Source organism: Leucoraja erinacea, chromosome 38 (assembly GCF_028641065.1).
Source record: "Leucoraja erinacea ecotype New England chromosome 38, Leri_hhj_1, whole genome shotgun sequence".
Taxonomy (NCBI): domain Eukaryota; kingdom Metazoa; phylum Chordata; class Chondrichthyes; order Rajiformes; family Rajidae; genus Leucoraja; species Leucoraja erinaceus.
The window spans coordinates 6533274-6546846 of NC_073414.1; the positions used below are offsets into that span (position 1 = coordinate 6533274).

The following is a 13573-nucleotide window of genomic DNA, read 5'->3' on the forward strand; positions in this document are numbered from 1 at the left end:
TGTGTGTGTGTGTGTGTGTGTGTGTGTGTGTGTGTGTGCGTGTGCGTGTGTGTGTGTGTGTGTGTGTGTGTGTGTGTGTGTGTGTGTGTGTGGATCGCTGGTCGGCGTGGATCCCTGGGATGTCAGGACTTTCATATAAAGAAAGACTGGATAGACTCGGCTTGTACTCACTAGAATTTAGAAGATTGAGGGGGGATCTTATAGAAACTTACAAAATTTTTAAGGGGTTGGACAGGCTAGATGCAGGAAGATTATTCCCGATGTTGGGGAAGTCCAGAACAAGGGGTCACAGTTTAAGGATAAGGGGGAAATCTTTTAGGACCGAGATGAGAAAAACATTTTTCACACAGAGAGTGATGAATCTGTGGAATTCTCCGCCACAGAAGGTAGTTGAGGCCACACTTCATTGGCTATATATAAGAGGGAGTTAGATGTGGCCTTTGTGGCTAAAGGGATCAGGGGGTATGGAGAGAAGGCAGGTACGGGATACTGAGTTTGATGATCAGCCATGATCATATTGAATGGCGGTGCAGGCTCGAAGGGCCGAATGGCCTCTACTCCTGCACCTATTGTGTATGTTTCTATGTTTCCGCGCTGTATCTCTAAACTAAACTAAATGATCCCTGGATTCTACTAACCACTAGGGGAAATTTACAGTGGCCAACTAACTTCTCGACTTACACATCTTTTGGGATGTGGGAGGAAACGCTAGCAGTTGACTCAGAGAGTGACGTCAACATTGCAAATGATTTGGCCATCGAAGCTGGTCATGACAGCTGAGGTATTAAGGAGGGGAAGCACAGACTTAAATGCTGGTGGCAAGGGGAACAGGGGAAGTGCATGGACAATTATTTGCTGGTGATGTGGAATTTCCTTCCTGTGTGGCTGGTGGAAAGAAAATCAAACAACATAGGAAGTGGACAAAAGTACTGGAGAAACTCAGCGGGTGCGGCAGCATCTATGGAGCGAAGGAAATAGGCAACGTTTCGGGACGAAACGTTGCCTATTTCCTTCGCTCCATAGATGCTGCCGCACCCACTGAGTTTCTCCAGTTTTTTTGTGTACCTGCATAGAAACATAGAAAATAGGTGCAGGAGTTTCGGGCCGAAACCCTTCTTCAGACTGATGCAGGGTGGGGGGGGAAGAAGAAAGGAGGAGGAGCAGCCAGAGGAGACACAAAATGCTGGAGTACAGGGTAAATCATTGCCAAATTATGTGGCAAACCAAATATGAGTTAAAATAAATGTAAACTCCTTTTTTTAATTTCAAGACTACTTCCTTGAAGGGATCGTGGATTAAATTGCTCTGATCAACAATTTGGTGGAGAGTTAAGTGCCCGTCCCACTTTCACAACCTAATTCACGACCTTTTTTACTCGTGGACATTTTTCATCCTGTTGAAAAAACTCCCCTGACCTACTTGATGCCACGAGTACCTACGACCAGCATCATAACCTCCTACCATATAATAACCATATAACCATATAACAATTACAGCACGGAAACAGGCCATCTCGACCCTTCTAGTCCGTGCCGAACACGTATTCTCCCCTAGTCCCATCTACCTGCACTCAGACCATAACCCTCCATTCCCTTCCCATCCATATAACTATCCAATTTATTTTTAAATGATAAAAACGAACCTGCCTCCACCACCTTCACTGGAAGCTCATTCCACACAGCCACCACTCTCTGAGTAAAGAAGTTCCCCCTCATGTTACCCCTAAACTTCAGTCCCTTAATTCTCAAGTCATGTCCCCTTGTTTGAATCTTCCCTACTCTCAGTGGGAAAAGCTTTTCCACGTCAACTCTGTCTATCCCTCTCATCATTTTAAAAACCTCTATCAAGTCCCCCCTTAACCTTCTGCGCTCCAAAGAATAAAGACCTAACTTGTTCAACCTTTCTCTGTAACTTAGTTGCTGAAACCCAGGCAACATTCTAGTAAATCTAGTACGACCTCGTGACGTCCATGCTGCGAGTACGAGTCAAGGGCAAACTCGGCAGAGGTCGTGAATCAGGTCGTGAAAGTGGGACAAGCCCTTTTAACTCAGAGGGACAGGCAGCATCTCCGGAGAGAAGGAATAGGTGACGTTTCGGGTGTCGGACTGAGAGTCTGGGGGGGGGGGGGGGGGGGATATTTAATTAACATCCTCTCATCCAGGCAGCATCGATTTACAAATTGTCCCCAGTTTACAGACAAGTGGTAGAATCCAGGTGTGACTGAATGGGGATTTAGGGGGTTAATTAAATAAATAATAATTAGGGTAAAGGGGTGGTTTATGGTCAGTACGGTTTCGGTGGGCTGAAGGGCCTGTTTCCCTGCTGTATCTCTCTGACTATATTTTAATGGGAATTTCGCAGAACGTTATAAATATTGATTAAAAATACATCTCTTGATGCTCCTGAACACATCATCAGTGATGTAATTTGGGGTCATTGAGTGTTTGGGGTCTTTCAACATCAGACACCCTCACCCAGGCGACCCAGCCGTGGTTGATCAGACCACGACTTGTGTTCAGCTGGCATTCTCTCCTCCCCATGGACCTCCTCTCCTGATCCAGAGCCATCTCAAGGCCTTCTCCGCTGCCTCTGTGGTGTTCTTGATGGCCCTTCTCGTCTTCTCTCCTCTCCACTCCACTCCGTTGATGCCCAGTGCACTCAAGGCTTTGTGGAGAGATTGCCCTGCAAAACCTCTGCAGCCAACCTCGATGGGCGTACACCTTGCCTGCTTACGGCAGCCTATGGCCAGCTCTTCACACTTGGCCATCTTCCTCTCCTCCAGACGGTCCTCCCACGGCACTGTCAGTTCCAACAAGACGATGTTTTTGGTCGCCTCTGAGACCAGGAGGATGTCTGGCCTCAGGGTGGTCGTGGCAATGTGCCGTAGGAACTTCAGCTGTTTTGCCAGGTCTACGGAAACGCTGCCAGTCCTGCGCAGTCGCCAGGATTCCTGACTGATTCCTGGCTGCTGTGGTTCTTGGCAGCTGCACTCCGACCTTCATGAAGGTGATCATCTGGGTGGTGGGGCCATGCTGATGGCTTCTGCAATGGGTTTAAGAACCTGGTCGTAACGCCAGGTGTACTGGCCCTGCCCAAGAGCCTTTAAATTATCTGTGTATAATATCACTCTGAGCAGTAAGCATCTATAAAGAGAGCGTTCTCACTTATCCTTGCTAGTTATTCCTCAAACAATACTCCTAAGTGTACAGAGGCTGGTTTAAACCGAAGGTAGACACAAAATGCTGGAGTAACTCAGCGGGACAGGCAGCATCTCTGGAGAGAAGGAATGGGTGACGTTTCGGGTCGAGACCCTTCTTCAGACCAAAGATCCTATAGCGGAGCAAGATAGACCACTCCTGCTAAATGCAATGGGCTGACGTGTAGTACGCAACGGAGCGGAACGTGGGCCTTTTTTTCATCCATTTCAGTAACCCGACCCGACCCGACCCGACCCGCAGTGTAATCAACGTTGCAGGGGAACAGTTTGTGTTAATAAATTAAAATTCTGAAAATGAGGAGAAGATTTTTCCCAAAGAACTTTTATTTTTACGAGGATGTTTCCGTAACCGGCTTCCGTCTCCGCACTAGTATCTTTGCTCCGCTACGGGATCTTTGGTGCGGAGACGGAAGCCGGTTACGGAAATGGGGCCGAAAATGACCCGCGAATCTGCCCATGACCGTACTATGTCTTTTTCGTCGAGTGGACGATCTTGCTCGCTGTAGGGTCTTTGCTCACATCAGTCTGAAGAAGGGTTTTGACCAGAAACGTTGTCCATTTCCTTTGCTCCATAGATGCTGCCTCACCCGCTGAGTTCCTCCAGCATTTTTGTCTCCCTTCGATTTTCCAGCATCAGCAGTTCCTTCTTCAACAAAGTTTAAAGCAGATTTGCAGGACAAGATTTATCACTGAAATAATCCTCATGTCCTATTTAATTCAGATCCATTCCAATGACAGCATCTACCTGGACAACCGACTACTGAGAACCAAGGGGACCAACGAACGGATCTCATTTGATGTGACCGAGACAGTGAGAGAATGGGTCTTGAACAAAGGTAATCTTATGGCAGTCTTTAGACTTTAGAGATACAGTGTTGAAACAGGCCCACCGGGTCTGCGCCGACCAGCGATCCCCCCGTACACTCGTCTGATGTTATCCCAGTTACGCAACCTACCCACTAGCGGCAATTTTACCGAAGCCAATTAACCTACCAACCTGGGTAGACAAAGGTGCTGGAGAAACTCAGCGGGTGCAGCAGCATCTATGGAGCGAAGGAAATAGGCAACGTTTCGGGCCGAAACCCTTCTTCAGACTGATGTGAGGGTCCATAGATGCTGCTGCACCCGCTGAGTTCCTCCAGAACTCTTGTGGCAATTGTTGTGCCTCTATTCAAGATGGGCAGTGGGGGAATGCTGGGAACTGTAGGCCAGTGAGCTTAACATCTGTAATTGGAAAGTTACTAGAGAGTATTCTGAGAGATAGGATATACATGCATTTAGATGGACAAAGATTAGGGATAGTCAGCATGGTTTTTTACATGGGAGGTCGTGTCTCACGATCGAGTTTTTCGGAAGGCTGGAAGTGCCACTAAGTATGCCTGGATATTCAGATTTAAGGCACCTACATTAGACTCCAATTTATGGAATATAGCTGTGCCTTCAATAATATAATCCCTATCCAATCTCATCTCCAAACTCCAGGATTTGGGAGAATTCAACATTCACACCAAAGATCCTATAGCGGAGCAAGATAGACCACTCCTGCTAAATGCAACGGGCTGACGTGTAGTACGCAACGGAGCGGAACGTGGGCCTTTTGTTCATCCATTTCAGTAACCCGACCCGACCCGACCCGCAGTGTAATCAACGTTGCGGGGGAACAGTTTGTGTTAATAAATTATCATTCTGAAAATGAGGAGAAGATTTTTCCCAAAGAACTTTTATTTTTACGAGGATGTTTCCGTAACCGGCTTCCGTCTCCGCACTAGTATCTTTGCTCCGCTACGGGATCTTTGGTGCGGAGACGGAAGCCGGTTACGGAAATGGGGGCCGAAAATGACCCACGAATCTGCCCATGACCGTACTACGTCTTTTTCATCAAGTGGGCGATCTTGCTCGCTGTAGGGTCTGTGGTCCACACTGCTGGATTGTAAGCTAGCCAAGCAAAATATGAGGCGCTGTTCCTTCAATTTGCATGTGATCACCTGAGTGAAGTCTAACGTGGACTTTGAGTGTAGATAGACACAAAATGCTGGAATAACTCAGCGGGACAAGCGGCATCTCTGGAGAGAAGGAATGGGTGACGTTCCGGGTCCAGACCATTCTTCGGAATGAGAGTCAGGGGAGAGGGAGTCTAGAGATATGGAAGGGTAAGGTGTGAAAACCAATAGATCAAAGCAGATGATAGGGAAATGTGGAAAGGTTCATTGTTAGCTGAGGGGAAGCTGACAACGAGGCACTCAACCAGTAACATTAATCAGAAGGAACTAGTTGGCGAACTAGGTAGCGCAGCGGTAGAGTTGCTGCCTCACAGCGCCAGAGACCCGGGTTCAATCCTGACCATGGGTGCTGTTTGTACGTTCTCCCCGTGACCTGCGTGGGTTTTCTCCAAGAGATCTTCGGTTTCCTCCCACACTCCAAAGGCGCACAGGTTTGTAGGTTAATTGGCTTGGTGTCAATGTGAAATTGTCCCTGGTGTGTGTAGGGTAGTGTTAATGTGCGGGGATCGCTGGGTGACACGGACTCAGTGGACCGAAGGGCCTGTTTCTGCGCTGTAACTCTAAACTAAAACTAATGTGGGGGGAGGGACGGAGAGAGAGGGGAATCAAGAGTTACTTGAAGTTACAGAAATCAATATTTGTACCGCTGGTAGACAAAAGTGCTGGAGAAACTCAGCGGGTTCAGCAGCGAAGGAAATAGTCAACGTTTCGGGCCGAAACCCTTCTTCAGACTGATGTAGGGTGGGGAGAAGAAAGGAAAAAGGAAGAGGAGGAGCCCGGGGGCTGAGGGAGAGCTGGGAGGGGGAGGTAAGGGCTACCGGAAATTGGAGAATTCAATGTTTATGTCGCTAGGGTGCAGACTGCCCAAGCGGAATATGAGGTGCTGCTCCTCCAATTCATACTACTGGGTTGTTAGCTGCCCAATGTCGTGACATTGAGTGAGGTCTATGGAGTTGGGATCAGTATGTTAGTGAGTCAGGTTGAATCTTCCTTGGAAGAACAAGAATTTTTGGCACAAATGGGCCGAATGGCCAACTCCTGCACCTATTTTCTATGCTTTAGTGTTGAGATACAGCAGGGGAATGGGCCCCTTTGGCCCACCAAGTCCGCACCGACCCACACATTGACACTATCCTACACACACTTACAATGAACCTACAAACCTGCACGTCTTTGGAGTGTGGGATGAAACCGAAGATCTCGGAGAAAACCCGCGCAGGTCACGGGGAGAACGGACTGATAAGCGCCCGTAGGCGGGGTTGATCGCTGCGCCCCTTCCCTTACTCATGGTTTGTTTTGTTTTCTTACAGTTAGCGAGCAACAACTGAAGATCACCGTACACTGCCCCTGTGATGTCGATGATCCCAAAGACAGAAAAAACCTTCAGCTAAAGTTTTTCGGTAATTATACCATTCCTGAATTAAAAGGCCATCTTGACCTCCTCGTAGTCTCTTCAACGGCGGAAATTTTGGGAGCTGCAAGGCTTATGAGCAAAAGCAACTCAACAGGATAGTGAAGACAGCCAGCAGGATCATTGGTGCCCCACTCACTTTCCTGTTAGAGATCTATAAGAAGCGGAGCATCTGCAGAGCCATCTCCATTATTAAGGACCCCTATCACCCATCACTCCACAGCTTCTCTATTCTGCCACTTGGGAAGAGGTACAGGGGGCATCAGCTGCAAAACCAGCAGGATCCTACACAGCTTCATCCCACAGGCAACAAGACTGGTTAACGGACTGTGTCCCTTCCCCATATATCATACACCAACACATCTAACCTCGCCCATACTATGACAGCTAGACACCTGTCAAAGCAAAGCCACTGTTCGGTCTAAATGTCTGTTTCTAGTTTATTGTAATTTTTAGGCCTATTTTATTTTAGATATAGAAAACATAGAAACATAGAAAATAGGTGCAGGAGTAGGCCATTCGGCCCTTCGAGCCTGCACCGTCATTCAATATGATCATGGCTGATCATCCAACTCAGTATCCCGTACCTGCCTTCTCTCCATACCCCCTGATCCCCTTAGCCCCAAGGGCCACATCTAACTCCCTCTTAAATATAGCCAATGAACTGGCCTCAACTACCCTCTGTGGCAGAGAGTTCCAGAGATTCACCACTCTCTGGGTGAAAAAAAGTTTCTTCTCATCTCGGTTTTAAAGGATTTCCCCCTTATCCTTAAGCTGTGACCCCTGGTCCTGGACTTCCCTAACATCGGGAACAATCTTCCTGCATCTAGCCTGTCCAACCCCTTAAGAATTTTGTAAGTTTCTATAAGATCCCCTCTCAATCTTCTAAATTCTAGAGAGTATAAACCAAGTCTATCCAATATGGTAATTTTAATTTCTTAAAGCTCTATGTATTTATTAACTGCACTGAACGGGAACTGATCGAGAAACTGTTTTTTCGTTTCATCTGTGTATGTAAGTACTCAGTTAAAATGACATTCAAATAAATACTGAATACTGAAATACCCATTGTCCACTGGGAGAGATAGTCAGCATGGTTTTGTACGTGTCTCACGAATCTGATCAATTCAAGAGAGAGCTGGATAGGGCTCTTAAAAATAGCGGAGTCTGTGGATATGGGGAGTTGTGAGTCTGTGGAATTCTCTGCCTCAGAGGGCGGTGGAGGCCGGTTCTCTGGATGCTTTCAAGGGAGAGCTAGATAGGGCTCTTAAAGATAGCGGAGTCAGGGGATATGGGGAGAAGGCAGGAACGGGGTACTGATTGGGGATGATCAGCCATGGTCACATTGAATGGCGGTGCTGGCTCAAAAGGCCGAAAGGCCTACTCCTGCACCTATTGTCTATTGTCCACTGAATACAGGGGTGAGGACAAGATTGTAAAAAGAGCCTACAGATGCTGGAAATCTGACACAAAAACTGGAAGCGCTGGAAACACCCAGCGGGTTAGGCAGCATCTGCGGAAAGAGAAACGAGAGTTAACACGCCCGGTCGAAATTCCTTCGAAGGAACTGGGAAGGGGAGATAAAGGAGAAAGTAGTTTTAAGTTGCAGAGAAGGTAGATTAGATTACAGCTCCTTCTAGATATCTGCTGTTCATAACCACTCTGAATCTTTGGGTTAGATACTAGCTTGTATCACTTTTAGGTATCTTTATATAAATCCCTTGAACCCCTAGATTAGATAGACAATAGACTTAGTTCTGGACTTCCCCAACATCGAGAACAATCTTCCTAGAATTTAGAAGATTGAGAGGGGTTCTTATAGAATCTTACAAAATTCTTAAGGGGTTGGACAGGCTAGATGCAGGAAGATTGTTCCCGTTGTTGGGGGAAGTCCAGAACAAGGGGTCACACAGTTTAAGGATAAGGGGAAAATCTTTTAGGACCGAGATGAGGAAAACATTTTTCACACAGAGAGTGGTGAATCTGTGGAATTCTCTGCCACAGAAGGTAGCTGAGGCCACACAGTTCATTGGCTATATTTAAGAGGGAGTTAGATGTGGCCCTTGTGGCTAAAGGGATCAGGGGGTATGGAGAGAAGGCAGGGATGGGATAGTGAGTTGGATGATCATATTGAATGGCGGTGCAGGCTCGAAGGGCCGAATGGCCTACTCCTGCACCTATTGTCTATGTTTCTATGTTTCCTGCATCTAGCTTTCTCTTATCTTTTATTTTTATCTTTATTCTTTAAAAAAATATTTAAAAATTGAAGCTATGGAAGAAATCTATAATTAAATTGGTGCTTATTATTATTATTTGTATACATGCTTCTAATAAAAATATTTAATTTTTAATAAAAAAAAAAACCACAGCTCTCTTTACCTGCTTCTGCTTGTCCCACAGGGGAAGCGCGTGGGGACATGGGTACTATGTCGACGATGAGTCCGAAATGGCCACACATTCTCATCATGTCCACCCCGACTGCCAGAGCTGAGATGCACAGTCGTAGGAAACGGGACATCAGCGAAGGATCCTGCTTAGCCCAGTGAGTTGGTTCCGTTCCGTTTACCATCAGTCTGGAAAAGGGTCTCGAGCCGAAACGCCACCTATCCCTTCTCTCTGGAGATGCTGCCTCACCCGCAGGTGTACCCATCTGAAGTAGGTTCAAGTGCTGGACTCAGACATAGACAGCCTTTGAAGTCGTCTCATCTTCTCTCAGCTATTCTTCTCTCTTTGCATATAGATGAATATTAGCCAGGAATAAACCCTGCTGTATCTGTGGTGTCCCAGACCACAGTCATTGCACTAGGTTTCACCACTCCTTCACCTCCCCCACCTCCAAGGTACTCCGATCAATGATAGGCACAAAATGCCGGAGTAACTCAGTGGGACAATTACAATCGATCCATTTACAGTGTATAGATACATTCCTAATTTGAGGAAGGACATCCTTGTGATGGAGGCAGTGCAGCGTAGGTTCACGAGATTGATCGCTGGGATGGCGGGACTGTCATATGAGGACAGATTGAAAAGACTAGGCTTGTATTCACTGGAGTTTAGAAGGATGAGGGGGCATCTTATAGAAACATATAACATTATAACCATATAACAATTACAGCACGGAAACAGGCCAACTCAGCCCTTCTAATCCGTGCCGAACACGTATTCTCCCCTAGACCCATCTACCTGCACTCAGACCATAACCCATAAAAGGACTGGGCAAGCTAGAGGCAGGAAGAATGTTCCCAATGTTGGGCGAGTCCAGAACCAGGGGCCATTTAAGACTGAGGTAAAAAAAAAGTTTTCACCCAGAGAGTTGTGAATTTGTGGAATTCCCTGCCACAGAGGGCAGTGGAGGCCAAATCACTGGATGGATTTAAGAGAGAGTTAGATAGAGCTCTAAGGGGCTAGTGGAATCAAGGGATATGAGGAGAAGGCAGGCACGGGTTATTGATTGAGGACGATCAGTCATAATCACAATGAATGGCGGTGCTGGCTCGAAGGGCCGAATGGCCTCCTCCTGCACCTATTGTCTATGTTTCTATGAGTTACTCCAGTATTTTGTGTCTACCTTCAGTTTACCATCACGTGCATCCGCACCGACCAGCGATCTTGTGCACTAGTCGCACCCAACACACTAGAGACAATTTACGCAGCTACATGTCTTAGGATGTGGGAGGAAACCGAAGCACCCGGAGGAAACCCACGTGGTCACAGGGAGAACGTGCAAACTCCTCACAGGCAGTACCTGTAATTAAAATTGTAAGCGGGTCTCTGGCGCTGTGGGAGGAAGCCAGAGCACCTGGAGAAAACCCACGTGGTCACAGGGAAAATGTGCAAACTCCGTGCAGACTAGCGCCCACAGTCAGGATTGAACCCGGGTCTCTGGCGCTGTGAGGCAGCAACTCTACCGCTGCGCCACCGTTAACGACCTGTTGAGCTCAAGGTTGAGGCCTGCGTGGAGAAGCGGGCTCTGCGCACCCTCTCTGGTGAGCCCGCCTGGATTAACCCTTCCCATTCTGTCCCTCGCCGACAGGTCCTCTGAGGAGCAGGCGTGCTGCGTTCAGCCCATGTACATCAATTTCCGCAAGGACCTGGGGTGGAAATGGATTCACGAACCCAAAGGATATCACGCCAACTTCTGCATGGGACCCTGTCCATACATCTGGAGTACAGACACTCAGTATGCTGTGGTAAGATGCAGTAGTGTCACTAATTGTACACTCGATGTGGGAACATTATCCTTCCTCAGTAGGAGAGTCTAGTGTTAAACAGCAGGTTGCAAGTCTGTACATGGTTCCAATAGTGAATAGTGAAAGGCCTGGATAGAGTGGATGTGGAGAGGATGGTTCCACTAGTGGGAGAGTCTAGGACTAGAGGTCACAGCCTCTGGATTAAAGGACGTTCCTTTAGGAAGGAGTTGAGGAGGAATTTCTTTAGTCAGAGGGTGGTGAATCTGTGGCATTCTTTGCCACCGAAGGCTGTGGAGGACAAGTCAGTGGATATTTTTAAGGCAGAGATAGATAGATTCGGTGAATGGGGTTAGGAAGGAGAGATAGATCACCCATGATTGAATGGCGGAGTAGACTTGATGGGCCGAATGGCCTAATTCTGCTCCTATCACTCATGAAACCATTTCCTGAACACATGTGGATATGAACACATGTGGATATGAACACATGCAGACATGAACACATGTGGATATGAACACATGTGGATATGAACACATGCAGATATGAACACATGTGGATATGAACACATGTGGATATGAACACATGCAGATATGAACACATGTAGATATGAACACATGTGGATATGAACACATGTGGATATGAACACATGCAGATATGAACACATGTGGATATGAACACATGCAGATATGAACACAAGTGGATATGAACACATGTAGATATGAACACATGTGGATATGAACACATGTAGATATGAACACATGTAGATATGAACACACGTAGATATGAACACATGCAGATATGAACACATGTGGATATGAACACATGTAGATATGAACACATGTAGATATGAACACATGTAGATATGAACACGTAGATATGAACACATGTGGATATGAACACATGTAGATATGAACACGTAGATATGAACACATGTGGATATGAACACATGTGGATATGAACACATGTATATATGAACACATGTGGATATGAACACATGTAGATATGAACACATGTAGAAATGAACACATGTAGACATGAACACATGTGGATATGAACACATGTAGATATGAACACGTAGATATGAACACATGTGGACATGAACACATGTGGATATGAACACATGTAGACATGAACACATGTGGATATGAACACATGTGGACATGAACACATGTGGATATGAACACATGTAGATATGAACACGTAGATATGAACACATGTGGACATGAACACATGTGGATATGAACACATGTGGACATGAACACATGTGGATATGAACACATGTAGATATGAACACATGTAGACATGAACACATGTGGATATGAACACATGTGGATATGAACACATGCAGATATGAACACATGTGGATATGAACACATGTGGATACGAAACACATGCAGATATGAACACATGTGGATATGAACACATGTAGATATGAACACATGTAGATATGAACACATGTGGCTATGAACACATGTGGATATGAACACATGTAGATATGAACACATGTAGATATGAACACATGTAGATATGAACACATGTAGATATGAACACATGTATATATGAACACATGTGGATATGAACACATGTAGACATGAACACATGTGGATATGAACACATGTAGATATGAACACATGTAGATATGAACACATGTGGATATGAACACATGTAGATATGAACACATGTGGATATGAACACATGTAGATATGAACACATGTAGATATGAACACATGTGGATATGAACACATGCAGATATGAACACATGTGGATATGAACACATGCTCCTTGTGCAGCAGTAACACTAACAGCCTCTGCCCTGTGTCCTTCCCACGGCAGGTGTTGGGTTTGTACAACACGCACAACCCTGGTGCGTCTGCGTCTCCGTGCTGCGTGCCGCAGCTGCTGGAGCCCCTGACCATCCTGTACTACGTGGGTCGACAGGCCAAAGTGGAGCAGCTGTCCAACATGGTGGTGAAGACGTGCAAGTGCAGCTGAAGGGCCGGAGTGTCAGGACCAGGGCCCCGAGTGCCAGCCTGGCCCGGCCTGGCCGCGCCCCCACCCAACGATGAGCCGGACAGCCCACGGGTGACCGGCAACGGCGTAACTCGGCGCACGGTGATCAACTGTGCCAAACTGGAGCCCCCTCTTCCCCCCATCTTGTTGGGCGTGGGGGGGTAAAGACCACTACCTTAAGAGTCTCCGAACAGCCCAACTCCCACCTGTACAGTTTTAGCCCCACACAGATGGCCAGCTCGGGAGCACTGCTGTAGGCTACGTCTAGTCTTATTCATATTTTTTTAACTTGCAGAGATTCTTATAATTTATAAATCGAGAGCTGTATATAAAATGGTTGATTTTTGGAGCCTGTCTTTAACATAGTCCCGTGGGTCTGGGCGGCAGGTGGTGGAACCACTGCCTCACGGCGCCAGAGACCCGGGTTCGATCTCCCTGGGGTGTCTGTCTGTCTGTCCGTCTCTGTGTGTGTGTGTGTGTGTGTGTGTGTGTGTGTGTGTGTGTGTGTGTGTGTGTGTGTGTGTGTGTGTGTGTGTGTGTGTGTGTGTGTGTGTGTGTGTGTGTGTGTGTGTGTGTGTGTGTGTGTGTGTGTGTGTGTTCTGCCTCTGAGTTTGCACGTTCTGCCTCTGAGCAAAGATCCTACAGCGAGCAAGATCGTCCACTCGACGAAAAAGGCGTAGTACGGTCATGGGCAGATTCGCGGGCCATTTTCGGCCCCATTTCCGTAACCGGCTTCCGTCTCCGC

The 13573-nt window shown here is 46.9% G+C and overlaps 1 protein-coding gene across 1 annotated transcript in view; it reads left to right on the plus strand.

Moving 5' to 3' along the window:
- Nucleotides 1-13343, plus strand: part of LOC129714196 (transforming growth factor beta-3 proprotein-like) — a 47374-nt gene extending 34031 nt beyond the window's left edge. Inside the window, exons 3-7 of the mRNA XM_055663717.1 lie at nucleotides 3939-4053; nucleotides 6528-6617; nucleotides 9029-9170; nucleotides 10662-10818; nucleotides 12652-13343. Coding sequence (XP_055519692.1) covers nucleotides 3939-4053; nucleotides 6528-6617; nucleotides 9029-9170; nucleotides 10662-10818; nucleotides 12652-12810 — 663 coding nt within the window. The 3' untranslated portion in view covers nucleotides 12811-13343. The remainder of the gene's footprint in view (nucleotides 1-3938; nucleotides 4054-6527; nucleotides 6618-9028; nucleotides 9171-10661; nucleotides 10819-12651) is intronic.
- The last annotated feature ends 230 nt before the right edge of the window (nucleotides 13344-13573 follow it).